Source organism: Triticum urartu, chromosome 2 (assembly GCF_003073215.2).
Source record: "Triticum urartu cultivar G1812 chromosome 2, Tu2.1, whole genome shotgun sequence".
NCBI lineage: Eukaryota > Viridiplantae > Streptophyta > Magnoliopsida > Poales > Poaceae > Triticum > Triticum urartu.
The window spans coordinates 716895895-716911177 of NC_053023.1; the positions used below are offsets into that span (position 1 = coordinate 716895895).

The 15283-nt window shown below is 44.3% G+C and overlaps 1 protein-coding gene and 1 long non-coding RNA gene across 5 annotated transcripts; one reads left to right on the forward strand and one right to left on the reverse strand.

Annotated features, from left to right (window-relative positions):
• Nucleotides 1-1474: 1474 nt before the first annotated feature.
• On the forward strand, nt 1475-3178 carry LOC125534315. The gene is made up of 3 exons (XM_048697571.1): nt 1475-1799; nt 1883-2182; nt 2657-3178. Exons 1-3 carry the CDS (start codon nt 1632-1634, stop codon nt 2675-2677), a joined length of 489 nt encoding a protein of 162 aa, XP_048553528.1. The 5' UTR covers nt 1475-1631; the 3' UTR covers nt 2678-3178.
• A 3228-nt stretch (nt 3179-6406) lies between these two features.
• On the reverse strand, nt 6407-10013 carry LOC125534316. 4 transcript variants are annotated; one of them, XR_007294451.1, is made up of 5 exons: nt 9749-10013; nt 8851-9512; nt 8637-8705; nt 8460-8550; nt 6407-8073 (listed from the first exon to the last, which is right to left on the reverse strand). It is a non-coding gene; the product is annotated as an uncharacterized LOC125534316 (long non-coding RNA). The 4 variants fall into 4 exon arrangements; XR_007294452.1 differs by lacking the exon at nt 8460-8550; XR_007294450.1 differs by having other exon boundaries at nt 8637-9512.
• Between the last annotated feature and the right edge of the window lie 5270 nt (nt 10014-15283).

Here is a 15283-nt window from a genome sequence, read left to right on the forward strand (position 1 = left end):
TTCAAACCCTAGTTTCTTGGAAAGACCCAGCAGCCACGCTGACCACCACATCCAGCTGAACTATTTGTTGAAACGGAAGAACTTACTTTTCTCTATTAGGCTGCGATCCAACCGAGCTAACTCTAGCTTTTGTAGCTAAAGTGGGTTCCTTCACATATTGCATAATCCCACCTTGCTCTCTCCTTTCCACGGATTTAATTTGAGTACATGTCAAAACTTTATCTCCTTGCAACGCACGGGTGTATGTGATAGTCCATTCTATAGAACATCTAGAACTTCAATTTACCGATTAAACTTATGTTGATGATGTGTTAAAAAAACCTATGATGATATTTGCACGTAGGTGTATTTTTCTCTTTTTGAGGTACAATTTGCAAGGATCCTCATGTTTTGTTGGAAGAAAACAACATGTTCTTTCAAGTATTGAGCGCTTGGACTTCTGATCGATTGGTTCCCCACATGTATAGTGACCGTCCCACTTTGTTAAAGCAACTATTACTAGTAGGACTAATAAATCAGGACGGAGGTAGTAGCTCGTTTGCTCGTTTGCTCACTTTAGCCTAAGGCAAGCGTGATTGCTTTGCGTTGCACTGGTTTGTTTTCTTCAAGGGGCTGAGGACCAGTGACGGAGCCAGGATTCGAGTATAGGGGGGGCCGAGTACGTATATTGATCCAATCTCGTTGGTAATTACTCGCCGCTCCTACTAAAATTGTTAATCGTTGGGGGGGGGGGGGGGGGGGGCTCGTCCCCCCTCCCCCCTGGCTCCGCCCCTGCTGAGGACGTGTGTCATTGTCATCGGTCATCATCACATTTTCTTCTTCTTTTCACACGTCTTTCAAGTATTAGATGCCAAGGGTCAAGGAAAACTGTGTAGTCCCCTCTTCCATTCTTGGCAAAGATAGAACAGTGCAGTTACAGTGCACATGCTGACATGAATAAATGCGCAAGGTGGTTCGGTAACATATATTAGGGCCATATGGACATGGTGTTTGTGATACCAACCTCACATGCATCTGGTCCGGGTGAAGAGTAAAATCCAGAAAATAGTAAACAAAATTATCATCATCAGTGTTACTAGGAACTATACCATCAACTTTTATTTTTGCCAGAAACTATACCACTATAACTCCCATGCAAGTAGTTAAACACTAGACCATCAAGACCAAAAATAAGGTGATGAATGGGTCCATCTTCAAAACCTAATCGATCTGTGTTGTTACAAAGTTTAACTTGGTACAAATCTAACATGCAGAGTAAAAAGAACCGGGGGAAGTATGCATGTGTCTGTCTGCGCGCCCGCGCTGAGCTTCACTCACATCACTTGTCTGTACATCCCATTGCGCGAAAGGAATTAGCGTTGCCAAAGGACCGATCGATCAGGCTCCACAGACGCTGCTTGCCCGCAGTTTCCTTCCTTGTGCCCAGCCCCATCGCCACTGCCATCCATTCATCGACACGCTGCACACCCCGGCCGCGTCGTCGCTTTCCATCGCAGCGGGGCTCGCAGCTCCTCTTAAACCGCTCCACGAGTGTGGCCGTTCTGCCCCGCCATTGCTCTCCTCTCTCCAGCTCGAACCCGTCAAGCTAGCTAGCAATCGGAGCAGTGAGTGTGACTGTGTGAGTCCCATCGATGCCTCCTGTTGAAATTAAGCTGATTGTGTGCTACGTTGTAGCTCATCTCGTCCTAGCAGCCATGGACGGCCAGAAGATCCCAGGTTCTGTCAGGCTGGCCTGCGGATGGGTGCTCCTCAGCGCCTGCGCCATGGGCTTGGTCCACTACACCCTCTCCTGCAGCCAGGTAATTACCCCTTGGACCCTGTACATCGAGTTTCTGACCGACCGATCCATCACGCGCCGGTCCTGTTCGTCGTCTGCATGCAGGCCATGACCTGCAAGTGCGATGCGCTGACGGACACCAAGGCCGCCTGCTTCAGCGCCCTCTGGATCGGGACTCTGTGCTGCGCTGGATCCCAGGCTACCGCGGCGGCGCTGGCGCTGCTGCTCCCACGCCGCCCCCGCTGGATCATCCGTGAACTGGCCAACTTCTCGGTCGCGGTCGCCGGCGCCGGCTACTGCATGTTCCACGGCGCCATCTACATCCTCCACCCAGGAGTCTACTTCGCACTGGCCTCGATCATGTTCATGCTGGGCGACATCATCTGCGGCATGACTCTCTACCTGGTAGGTGAAGACTGAGGAGTAGGGCAAGCAGCGAATATGGCGAATCCTATGTGTTTGTGCGCGCAACGCGAATCCTCCCTGTCAATGAATATGTGGATCAGCGCGCCCAGACCCACCGGGTCCCAACCAACGATTCCCTAGTTCTTTTTCTCCCACGGTTATACGACCGGATACAGTCACATCGTATCTGTCCAGGCGACCAGGCCCCTACACCATTGAGCTGCGCGCCTACACCATCACTCGGTTGCCCCATCCACCCCAGCGATTTATAACTTGCCAAATTTCGATTCCCAGACTCCAGATCTAGCCTCATGTGAGTTCTTTCCCCAATTTTCTCTGTTGAATTTTTTCTAGTTGTTACTTAGGCTGCATGCGTATCATTGTTCCACTCATCTGTGTGTTTGAGATCTGCTAATTTATGTGCTTCTTTGTTTCCTCCCGCAAGATTGTTTAACATGTGAACTCCATGTGCAGAGTTTGTTCTGCTGCTCCTGAAATCGATGGCGGCCCGCCTCTCCGACGTCCTCCTCCACGGCGAGCCGCCCAAACACCGTAATGCATTTTCTTCCCCCATCAGCGCTTCACCAAGCAGCAGCACATGGAGTTGGAGGCAAGAAGAGGAGGAGCAAGAAGGGGAGGACGCGGGCGACTAGTTCCTCCCCTGAGCTCGAAGGCCGAGGGCCCAGATCCGCGGTTGTTCTTTCCAAATCTTGATGCCATTTGCTTTCCTGCGATTCTTCATGTGTCGCTGTTAGTTTTTGTTGGGTTGCTAAGAAGAATCAGGAGGAGCCATCCTCTGCTCCTTCTCAAAATTTCCCTCCCAGATCTGTATTCTTGGGCATCGATTTTTTATCTTTTGCTTGACCATCAATCGCACGTATTTATTACTTAAGATTTTTTGTGCTGCTGTGTTGGATTTGGGGGTGAGGCTTTTTTTTCTGGTGCGGTCAGCACTGATGGTGTATGAATTACGATGTGGTATGTGTGCTGCCTTGCTAATCTCCTCAAATTATGGATCTCATGTCTCTACAACATTTTAGAAAAATGCATTTAATTTTATGACCAGCCTGACATGGATTGAGTGTACTCGTATCATGCATATACCATATGTGATGTAGTGTTTAGTGATGACAATATCACAATAAGTGTGAGACAGAACCAAAGGTCGGAAACCATACCGAATGTGCCATATAACCGCCGATGCGCACTTTATATCCTCGGTTATGGTCCTGTTATGGTTGACCGTGAAGAACTTTAAAGATAACAACCATATATACTCGAAGGCGGGTCTCTTTCACCCGACCATGAAGAACTTTAATGTTATATCGACTGGTAAGTTTTTTCACTAGGGATTGGGAAAATAACCTCATAATTATTGTGATATTTTCATCGCTGGACACTACGTCCCATATAACCTTCGATGTGCACTTTATATCATCGGTTCCGGACTCCTTATGGTCGACCACGAAGAACTTTAGAGATAGCAGCCATATGTACTCGAAGTCGGGTCTCTTTCACCCGACCATGAAGAACTTTAATGTTATATCGATTGGTAAGTTTTTTCACTAGGGATTTGGGAAACAACCTCATAATTATTGTGATATTTTCATCACTGGACACTACGTCCCATATAACCTTCTATGCACACTTTATATCCTCGGTTCCGGTCCTTTTATGGTCGAATGCGAAGAACTTTAGAGATAGCAACCATACATACTCAAAGGGGGGCCTCTTTCACCCGACCATGAAGAACTTTAATGTTATATCGATTGGTAAGTTTTTTCACTAGGGATCTTGAAAAACGACCCCATAACTAAATTAAAAAATTTATATTTACAGAATATATTAAAAATATATTAAGACATTTTTATTTGTAGTGCAATGTTGTGTTGAGGAGGTGAGCATCTGCCAGCCGCAGCATGCTGGTGACGTGCTAGCTGTGCCCCGCCGATGGATTAATTAATTTTTTAAACTGTAGTCTCAGAGATTCTTGAGTCATTATATAGTGTACGCTTTTGTTTCCCTGTGTAAACGTTTTTTGGCAACTTCAAAGAATTTTTTGTAGTGCAACGGACGACTCCTTGCAAGCGAATCTCCACGCTGTAAAGGCTCATGAGGTTCTTTTTTACCGACAGTCCGGGTACGTTACTTGCTCACCACAAAGAACTTTTTTGCATCGGATATTTAATCCTTGTGAATAAATAAATTAATATACATGTGTAAAAATTAGTACAGTACTATTATTTAAACTTACGACTAGTACTCACGTCAAGGGATGCTATTTAGGATGTAATCTTCGCGCTAGATAATACTAATAGGAGAAGCAGACGGAATGGTGCATGTTGTACAGTAGGGTAGGATCGAATCTTATAGCTTGGCCCCACAGTACGACGCGTCAGGTGGAATACTGCTCATATACACCAGCATCAATCTATTCGGGAGTCTATTACACTAGAGATACCTTGCAGATCTGACAGCATAGTGGACCTAGTGATGTGACATGCATGGCTGATGTGCGGCCGAGATATAAGATGTGCGGGCAACGAGTTAGACAAAATCCACGTCCGGCAAGCAGCACGTACGCACCACGCAGCCACGCTTAGTTGAGCTAGCTGCATGAGATTATGTGTGATTATGTGCATGTATCAGCTCGTAGGAGAGGTACTGATGACATCGTGGTTCTAGCTAAGGAAGAATAAACCTATAGTATGCACGCAGTATATGATGGAGTGCCGTATGTATGTGTGAATCTACTACTAGTGTCCGGGATTTATTTTCATGAACTCAAATATGTATGCCGTTTCTCGTGTTGAGCATCGCTGTTTTCCATTAAATCAACCACCTGCAACTGCTGGCGTATGCATGTATTCATCTGGGTTCAGCGGTGTCGTCGGTTTGGCCCGGATTTGTCGTCACGGAGTACCTTACGTGTTCCTCTCGATTGGCTGGGTGCGTCGTGGCTCCGTGCAGATCGTGTTGACGTCTTGGCTCCGTTTGGTCTGGAGCATATCTGGACTCGACGACGGGTACCTACTTGCGAGGTTTCAGATAGGTTGGCTCCTCCGGATGGGCATGGCTCTGGCTGGCTGGCTAGTACGAGCGGTGCAGATCCATCATGGACGGCCGCGTGCAGATGACGGACGTGCTCGTGCTTTGCCACAACGATGCAAGGTCGTAGTCGTAGCAATATGACACACGGCACGGGCCATCCAGCAAGATGAATTGGCGGCTAGCTGTCGCGGTCATCCTGCGTGTAACTACTCAAAAGAGAAAAAGCTGTAGCGGCCATTCGTGACCGACGCGTGTGGCCAGCAGCAATCCCTCCCACGTAGCACAGACATGATCATATGCCGCATGCAACTTGTGGTTTGTAAGGTTATATCCGCATGGCGTGTGGCCATTAGTGACCGACCCGTGTGGCCTGGCCGGCAGCAATCCCACGTAGTATGCATGCAATTTTCTTTTCAGTTTTGCTAAAGCACATCTAGATGTGCCGTAAGTATTGCGTATCTAAGTCCTAAGTCATTGATCTTACACGGAGATTCGTGTGTATATTTTTTTTTCTTTTTCTTTTACTTCTTATGCTTGATTGAGTGATTTAGATGTGCAATAACTAGAGCACATCTAGATGTGTCCTAGACAATCCTTTTTCTTTTTCAGTTTTGCTAAAGCACATCTAGATGTGCCATAAGTATTGCACATCTAAGTCATATGTCATTGATCTTACATTGAGATTCGTGTGATTATTTTCTTTTTTTCTTTTTCTCTTTATGGTTGATTCACTCATTTAGATGTGCAATAAGTAGAGCACATCTAGATGTGCTCTAGACACACCCTTTTTTTTTCTTCTTTTTTTGCGGGTGTCATGCATGCAATTTCTAAAACACAATAAATGCTCCATGCATGCATGGATGCATGCGTGCCATGCATGGTGGTCTCAGGCTTTTAAGAAATACTAGTAAACTTGCACGTGCAACACATGTCTCAAACTTTGACTAAGCAAAATTCATAGGAATAAAAAATTGATACACCACTTTTTCTTTAGAAGGATTGGTAAACAATGTTGTCGTTCTTTAACAAATGTCGACACAAAAATATACAGGCAAAAAAAATTGTATCCAGTGATAATTTCGCTAGTGTATGCATATTTATAATGATACATTACTGCTAACTTTTTAAATGTTTGATTATACATGAGTGGTAGGGGGTAATGGATCTTGCGCCATATGTATAGGTGTAGGGTTTGCTTTAGGAATAAATCATATCTTAGCTTTTCTCATGTTCCTGATATTGTTGAAGCTGTGGTGGTTGGGATAAACATCACTGAAATTGGCCGGAAGGTGGAAGGCGGATGGTAAAAGAAGGGGTGGTGGCGCGCAAGGTGTTGAGGTATGGATTTGCAGATGAGCATTCACAACGATAGAATGATAATAAGATGAGCATGTCCACCTCACAAATAGTTTCTTTAATTACTTCACTTTTATTGTAGAACCTTGCAACTAAAATCTTGAGCTGAACCAAAAGGAGCACATGAGGCTGGAGAGAAGAAATGCTTGAGTCATTGTTTCCTTTCTGAATCATACCTGCATACCAGCTGAATGAAATTAAAACTTCCCTTACAATGTGTATAAGCTCTAATCCATTTTTGTGTTTCTACTGGAGTACATTTCGTACTTCAAATAATTTGCAGGGCTCTAGAGACCAACACCAACTTTGTTGCTTCATCAACTACTAATTTCTTCACCCGCAAAAAAAACTACTAATTTCTTAAAAGAAAATTATAAGTTTCAAAGGAAAATGAATACTTTTGCAGTTGCCATGTATAATTACAGTTGTGTACTACAAAAGAGAAAAAGGAAGAAGCCAAATCAAGGACAATAGGACATGTTTTAATTCTCGGTCTAGCCATTGCAAATTTCGTGCTTATTAGTTATTCCAAAGAGTGATGTCAATAACTGTAAATAGTAACTGAAAGGAATACCTAGTTAATCTGTAAGCCTACCAAGATTGCCTCCAAGATTGCAGACTCAAGCCTTTAACTGGATAGAAAACGCTAAAAATCTACTCCCCTTTGTCTCAAAATATAAGACATTATATGACTCTATTTTGAGGCAGAGGGAGTACTAAATAATTGTAACCCCGGAGATTTTACATTTTTTCAGAATCACCCACATAAGCATGCTTACCTTCCATTGACCCAATAACGCCATGGGGCACAAAATACGAATACCTCCTAATATAGAGGTGTTCTAAATGTGTGTGCTAGTATCACAACCTCTTACGGGCCTTATACCTCTTTTTGTGTACTTGGACTGCTCCCCCCTTGGATCCAACAGTATCAGGGAAATAGTCATGACAACATTTCCAAGGCACATCGCATCTGCAGGTATGTAGAAAGAAAAAGATAACACGCAATAGTACCACGTAACTACGATCCAGTGAGGAAAATGGAAGTGTAAGCAAATAAGAAAATACTGTACTAATAAATTTTGAAGAATCATTTATAGTTTCCTATTAAGGTCTGTCCACTAACATCAGTGTGGTGACCAATGTCAGCAAACATGCGCAAATATTTAGCAAAACCTATCTCTAGTAGACAACTAACCCATTATGTCGACGAACAGGATTACAAAATCCTCAACAAAAGGCAATCATAAGTATCCAAAATCCACAAAAAAGGCAATCATAAGTATTCATCTGCCAATAAAATAGATACAGTAGTTCACTACATTGAAAACAACATTGGAAGTATTTTCAAATATAACCTAAATGGCACATACATGAAGAACCATCATAATCTTCTAACCCCTCTTCGTGTCATCTGACTTGAACTTGGAAAGTTGGTTGTCACTTTACCAGAGAAAACATCAATGTAGACGGCAAGAACCATGCTGAAAAATTTAAAGAAATGTGATTAGCACTGACCATTATCACATTCTTTTAAAATTACACAAATAATAGCACAGAAAATCACATAATGTCTGCAACAATATAGGCACTCAAACAGGGATTACTTTGTTCTTCATCCAAAAGAGAGCTTCTTTATGGTAGGATTTTAGAATAGAAACAAGAGTACGTGGCTACCATGCTTCCTATTTTACATAGCATACACCAAATATTCAATGGTAAATTAGTTCCAATGCAATAGGATAGTGTGAGTAAGAGTAGAAATAGAAGGGCACTACTTCTGTTACCTTAATGTCATATATGTGGTGACCATACTGTCAGCAAACATGCGCAAATATTTAGCAAAACCTATCTCAGGTAGACAACTAACCCATTATGTTGACGAACAGGATTACAAAATCCTCAACAAAAGGCAATGGTAAGTATCCAAATCCACAAAAATGGCAATCATAAGTATTCATCTGCCAATGAAATAGTTAATCGGTAGTTCACTACATTCAAAACAACATTGGAAAGTATTTTCAAATATAACCTAAATGGCACATACATGAAGAACCATCATAAACTTCTCCCGCTCTTCGTGTCATCTGACTTGAACTTGGAAAGTTGGTTGTCACTTTAGCAGAGAAAACATCAATGTAGACGGCAGGAACAAAATGATGCCCCATTAGTAAATTCAAGATGCGATTCCCCTAATTCACTGGCTGATAAGTACAAAGAGAATAGCTGCTAAATTCACTATTTAGGTATGGAGAAGTTACCATTTCTCAAGAATCGAGAAGAATATAATAGTAGAATCCCCAAAAACATCTTTCTAAACAATAAACATTTTCTTCACTTCCTTCTCATGTTCATGATCTCTCAAAATATAGCTAAAGATAATAACAAATATTTAATCAACACTGGCACATTTAAATCATTTCTTCACAAAAAATCCTTTGTGCAAAGTTAGAAAGAGAAACAAATGATACCTGTTTCAGCTACTTCTAAAAGTATCTCTTCTTGTGTCATACATTTTTCCTCTTTCCTCTTAATTTGCTGGACCATTATAAAAAGAGGGGTTAGTCAACTAACCTAAAAAATGACATCCTTTGGGTACAAGTTGGATGGTTGACGAAACCAATTTAACAACATTCGATGCAAACCTCAGTGGTTTGATTTTAACCAATTTAACAACATTCACTTTTTAGCTTTTGTCATGATGACAGGTGGGTTGGTCGATTGCCTAATGCTCCTCCCAGGAACCCAATCATGAGGAAAGTCCAATGTTCATCCTCTCGTTTTATCTAGTCAATTGTTGAGGCATGGATTAACAGTATAACTGAATAATTATACAATGGATGTTTATCTTCTGATATACTTATGAGCTAACACCGGTACCTCTCACATACATCCTTCTCTGGTCATCATCAGGATCAGGTTCCTGCAAAGGAATTGGATTAGGAAATGGAATGACAAATTTAGTTGGAACAAATAGAAGATCAACAAAAGCTACAGAAAATCAATTTGACAGATTGGAAGGAGAAGGAGGGATCTCATATCCTCGCCAAAAACACTGTCGAATTATCACAAGCAGGAAAGTACCGTGACCAAACAAGGAAAAGGGGCAATTTAACAACAAGAAACAATGAATTCGGAGGAGTAATCGATATTCCTCACCTTCAGATGGAGGAAGCTCGTAGGCCTTCAGATGGAGGAAGCTCGCAGGCGAGATAGCAGCCAAGGATACATAGTAGACGCCTTGACTCGGTGGCTGGACGGTGGCGTCGGGGAGAGGCGAGGCGAGGTGGTGCGGCCGGCGGAGAGCTCGCCGCGGGCTCAGGCGCGACCGGCCTCGTACGCCTGAGCCCGCGGCGTGGCGTCGCGGAGCTCTCCGCCGGCGGTTAGCCCGCATAGGGTCCATGTCCCTGTCGGTGGCAGCAGCTCCCGCGTGCCTCTCGCCATCGAGGATGAGGGGCGGCAGCGTAGGGTAGGGGCGTGTGGGGGGGGGGGGGGGGGGGGGGGGGGGGGGGGGGGGGGGGGGGAGCAGGCGACGGAAAGGGGAGGGGGTGCGTGCGTCGGCGTGATCGGCAGCGAGATAATGGGCGTGCCGCGGTTGGGGCATACAGATCGTGGGGGGATTTTATTAGCATGGTGGACCAAGGTATTTGCGGGCACTAAAACACGATGGCTTGGTGTTAAACACAGGAGAATCATGAGTCGTTAGATTTAATGTACCGACGATGAAGATTGCTTGGTTCTCCGCCCTCTCTTTCTTTTATAGAGGTAGTAGATAATAAATTTTTTTCCAAGACCACAACTCTGTGAAAGAATTCAATTTTGTTAAGATCAATTTTCACTTGTTTTCTAATGCAAGAATTCCTCTTATCCTTTCTAAAGAACATCTAGGACTTCAATTTACCGATTTAACTTATGTTGATGACATAGTTATGCCATACATTTCCTAGCCTCAGCTGACGCGAAATAAAATTTATGGCCATAGCAATGTCGTCCAGTGACAGTGAGCTGTGTGCACGTAGGACAAACAATGAGCTGTGTGCACGTAGGAGTAATTTGCAAGGATCCTCTTTGTTTGTTGGAAGCAAACAACATGTTTCGACTTTCAAGTATTGAGCGCTTTGTACTTCTGATCGATTGGTTTTTCACATGTACTGTAACCGTCTCACTTTGTTAAAGCAACTACCACAAGAGGATTAATGAACCAGGATGAAGGTAGTGGTTCGTTTGCTCACTTTAGCCTAGAAAAGCGTGATTGCTTTGCTTTGCATTGCATTGTTTTCTTCAAGGGGCTGAGGGGAGGTAGATGATGCAGATGTGCGTCATTGTCATCGGTGATCATCACATTTTCTTCTTCTTTTCACATGTCTTTCAAGTATTAGAAGCCAAGGGTCAAGGGAAACCGTGTAGGCCTTTAGAGCCCCATTTTTCATTCTTGGCAAAGAAAAAACAGTGCAGTTCGCACATGCTGACACGAATATGTTACTGGCCTTGCACAATACGTATGGTGGTTCGGTAACATACTAGTGGCATACGGACACGGAGTTTGTGATCCCGAACTCACATGCATCCGGATGAAGAGTAAAATCAGGAAAATAGTAAAAACAAAGCACCATCAGTGTTGCTAGGAACTCTATCATTAACTTGTATTAGTGTGAGAAACTATACCACTATAACTCCCATGCAAGTAGTTAAACACTAGGCCATCAAGACCAAAAATAAGCTGATGAATGGGTCTCAAGACCAATCGTCAAAACCATATCGATCTATGACCTGTAACCTAATATGCAATGTAACTCCAAATCTTACATTCTTAAGAAGTTGATCCCCACTAGGAGCAATTCTCTCTACATGCACACTATCTACATCAACATGATGCCACATCAGCATTCTCTCAACATGCAGCCTCCACCTCAGCAGAAAATAATTAACAAATCGTTTCCAATCTGAGTGGGTCATCATAATTGTTTTAGGCATTTATTCAATCTAGCCTAGTCAACTGCACCCATCTGATCTCTTCTCATCGTTGTATTTCATCTCTTCTGCTGCACGCGGCTGATCCTATGGTCACCGAAAAGAGCGGCCCCTTCGTCTTCTGCGCCCAGTAAATGACGGGTCAATCTGTTGGAAATATGCCCTAGAGGCAATAATAACAGGATTATTATTATATTTCCTTGTTCATGATAATTGTCTTTTATTCATGCTATAATTGTGTTATCCGGAAATTGTAATACATGTGTGAATACATAGACACCAACATGTCCCTAGTAAGCCTCTAGTTGACTAGCTCGTTGATCAATAGATAGTCATGGTTTCCTGACTATGGATATTGGATGTCATTGATAACGAGATCACATCATTAGGAGAATGATGTGATGGACAAGACCCAATCCTAAACATAGCACAAGATCGTATAGTTCGTTCGCTAGAGTTTTTCCAATGTCAAATATCTTTTCCTTAGACCATGAGATCGTGTAACTCCCGGATACCGTAGGAGTGCTTTGGGTGTACCAAACGTCACAACGTAACTGGGTGACTATAAAGGTATACTACGGGTATCTCCGAAAGTGTCTGTTGGGTTGACACGGATCAAGACTGGGATTTTTCACTCCGTATGACGGAGAGGTATCTCTGGGCCCACTCGGTAATGCATCATCATAATGAGCTCAAAGTGACCAAGTGTCTGGTCACGGGATCATGCATTACGGTACGAGTAAAGTGACTTGACGGTAACGAGATTGAACGAGGTATTGGGATACCGACGATCGAATCTCGGGCAAGTAACGTACCGATTGACAAAGGGAATTGTATACGGGGTTGCTTGAATCCTCGACATTGTGGTTCATCCGATGCGATCATCGAGGAGCATGTGGGAGCCAACATGGGTATCCAGATCCCGCTATTGGTTATTGACCGGAGAGCCGTCTCGGTCATGTCTACATGTCTCCCGAACCCGTAGGGTCTACACACTTAAGGTTCGGTGATGCTAGGGTTGTAGAGATATGAATATGCAGTAACCCGAAAGTTGTTCGGAGTCCCGGATGAGATCCCGGACGTCATGAGGACTTTCGGAATGGTCCGGAGGTGAAGAATTATATATAGGAAGTGCAGTTTCGGCCATCGGGAGAGTTTCGGGGGTCACCGGTATTGTACCGGGACCACCGAAAGGGTCCTGGGGGTCCACCGGGTGGGACCACCCATCCCGGAGGGCCCCATGGGCTGAAGTGGGGAGGGGAACCAGCCCATAGTGGGCTGGTGCGCCCCCCTTGGCCCACCCCATGCGCCTAGGGTTGGGAACCCTAGGGTGGGGGGCGCCCCACCTGGCTTGGGGGGCACTCCACCCCTTGGCCGCCGCCCCTAGGAGATCCCATCTCCTAGGGCCGGCGCCCCCCCTAGGGGAGCCTATATAAAGGGGGGGAGGGAGGGGCAGCCGCACCCTTGACTCTTGGCGCCTCCCTCTCCCCTGCTACACCTCTCCCTCTCGCAGAAGAACGGCGAAAGCCCTGCTGCGGTGACTACTGCATCCACCACCACGCCGTCGTGCTGCTGGATCTTCATCAACCTCTCCTTCCCCCTTGCTGGATCAAGAAGGAGGAGACGTCACGTTGACCGTACGTGTGTTGAACGCGGAGGTGCCGTCCGTTCGGCGCTAGGATCTCCGGTGATTTGGATCACGTCGAGTACGACTCCCTCATCCCCGTTCTCTTGAACGCTTCCGCTCGCGATCTACAAAGGTATGTAGATGCATCCGATCACTTGTTGCTAGATGAACTCATAGATGGATCTTGGTGAAAACGTAGGAAATTTTTTTGTTTTCTGCAACGTTCCCCAACAGTGGCATCATGAGCTAGGTCTATGTGTAGTTCTCTTTGCACGAGTAGAACACAATTTATTGTGGGCGTAGATGTTGTCAACTTTATTGCCGCTACTAGTCTTATTTTGCTTCAGCAGTATTGTGGGATGAAGCGGCCCGGACCAACCTTACACGTACGCTTACGTGAGACCGGTTCCACCGAATGACATGCACTAGTTGCATAAGATGGCTGGCGGGTGTCTGTCTCTCCCACTTTAGTTGGAGCGGATTCGATGAAAAGGGTCCTTATGAAGGGTAAATAGAAGTTGACAAATCACGTTGTGGCTTTCACGTAGGTAAGAAAACGTTCTTGGTAGAACCCTATTGCAGCCACGTAAAACTTGCAACAACAATTAGAGGACGTCTAACTTGTTTTTGCAGCAAGTGTTTTGTGATGTGATATGGCCAAAGTTGTGATGAATGATGAATGATATATATATATGTGATGTATGAGATGTTCATGCTATTGTAATAGGAATCACGACTTGCATGTCGATGAGTATGACAACCGGCAGGAGCCATAATAGTTGTCTTTATTTTTTGTATGACCTGCGTGTCATTGAGAAACGCCATGTAAATTACTTTACTTTATTGCTAAACGTGTTAGCCATAGTAGTAGAAGTAATAGTTGGCGAGAAACTTCATGGAGACACGATGATGGAGATCATGGTGTCATGTCGGTGACAAGATGATCATGGAGCCCCAAGATGGAGATCAAATGAGCTATGTGATATTGGCCATATCATGTCACTATTATTATTTGATTGCATGTGATGTTTATCATGTTTTTTGCATCTTGTTTACTTAGAACGACGGTAGTAAATAAGATGATCCCTCATAATAATTTCATGAAAGTGTTCCCCCTAACTGTGCACCGTTGCGACAGTTCGTTGTTTCGAAGCACCACGTGATGATCGGGTGTGATAGATTCCAACGTTCACATACAACGGGTGTAAGACAGATTTACACATGCAAACACTTAGGTTGACTTGACGAGTCTAGCATGTACAGACATGGCCTCGGAACACAGAAGACCGAAAGGTCGAGCATGAGTCATATAGAAGATACGATCAACATGAAGATGTTCACCGATGTTGACTAGTCCGTCTCACGTGATGATCGGACACGGCCTAGTTAACTCGGATCATGTTATACTTAGATGACTGGAGGGATGTCTATCTGAGTGGGAGTTCATTAAATAGATGAACTTAATTATTATGAACTTAGTCTAAAATATTTACAATATGTCTTGTAGATCAAATGGCCAACGTTGTCCTCAACTTCAACGCGTTCCTAGAGAAAACCAAGCTGAAAGACGATGGCAGCAACTATACGGACTGGGTCCGGAACCTGAGGATCATCCTCATAGCTGCCAAGAAAGATTATGTCCTACAAGCACCGCTAGGTGAAGCACATGTTCTCCCTGCAGAACAAGACGTTATGAACGCTTGGCAGACACGTACCGATGATTACTCCCTCGTTCAGTGCGGCATGCTTTACAGCTTAGAGCCAGGGCTCCAAAAGCGTTTTGAGAGACACGGAGCATATGAGATGTTCGAAGAGCTGAAAATGGTTTTTCAAGATCATGCCCGGGTCGAGAGATATGAAGTCTCCGACAAGTTCTTCAGCTGTAAGATGGAGGAAAACAGTTCTGTCAGTGAGCACATACTCACTATGTCTGGGTTACATAACCGCTTGACTCAGCTGGGAGTTAATCTCCCGGATGACGCGGTCATTGACAGAATCCTTCAGTCGCTTCCACCGAGCTTCAAGAGCTTTGTGATGAACTTCAATATGCAGGGGATGGAAAAGACCATTCCTGAAGTATTTTCAATGCTGAAATC

What these genes read in the sequence shown, in the direction of transcription:
- LOC125534315 (XM_048697571.1), top strand. Translation starts at nt 1,632, where the DNA reads ATGCCTCCTGTTGAAATTAAGCTGATTGTGTGCTACGTTGTAGCTCAT. An exon ending in ACACCCTCTCCTGCAGCCAG is followed by an intron (nt 1,800 to 1,882) that starts GTAATTACCCCT and finishes GTCTGCATGCAG; the next exon opens with GCCATGACCTGCAAGTGCGA. An exon ending in GCGGCATGACTCTCTACCTG is followed by an intron (nt 2,183 to 2,656) that starts GTAGGTGAAGAC and finishes CTCCATGTGCAG; the next exon opens with AGTTTGTTCTGCTGCTCCTG.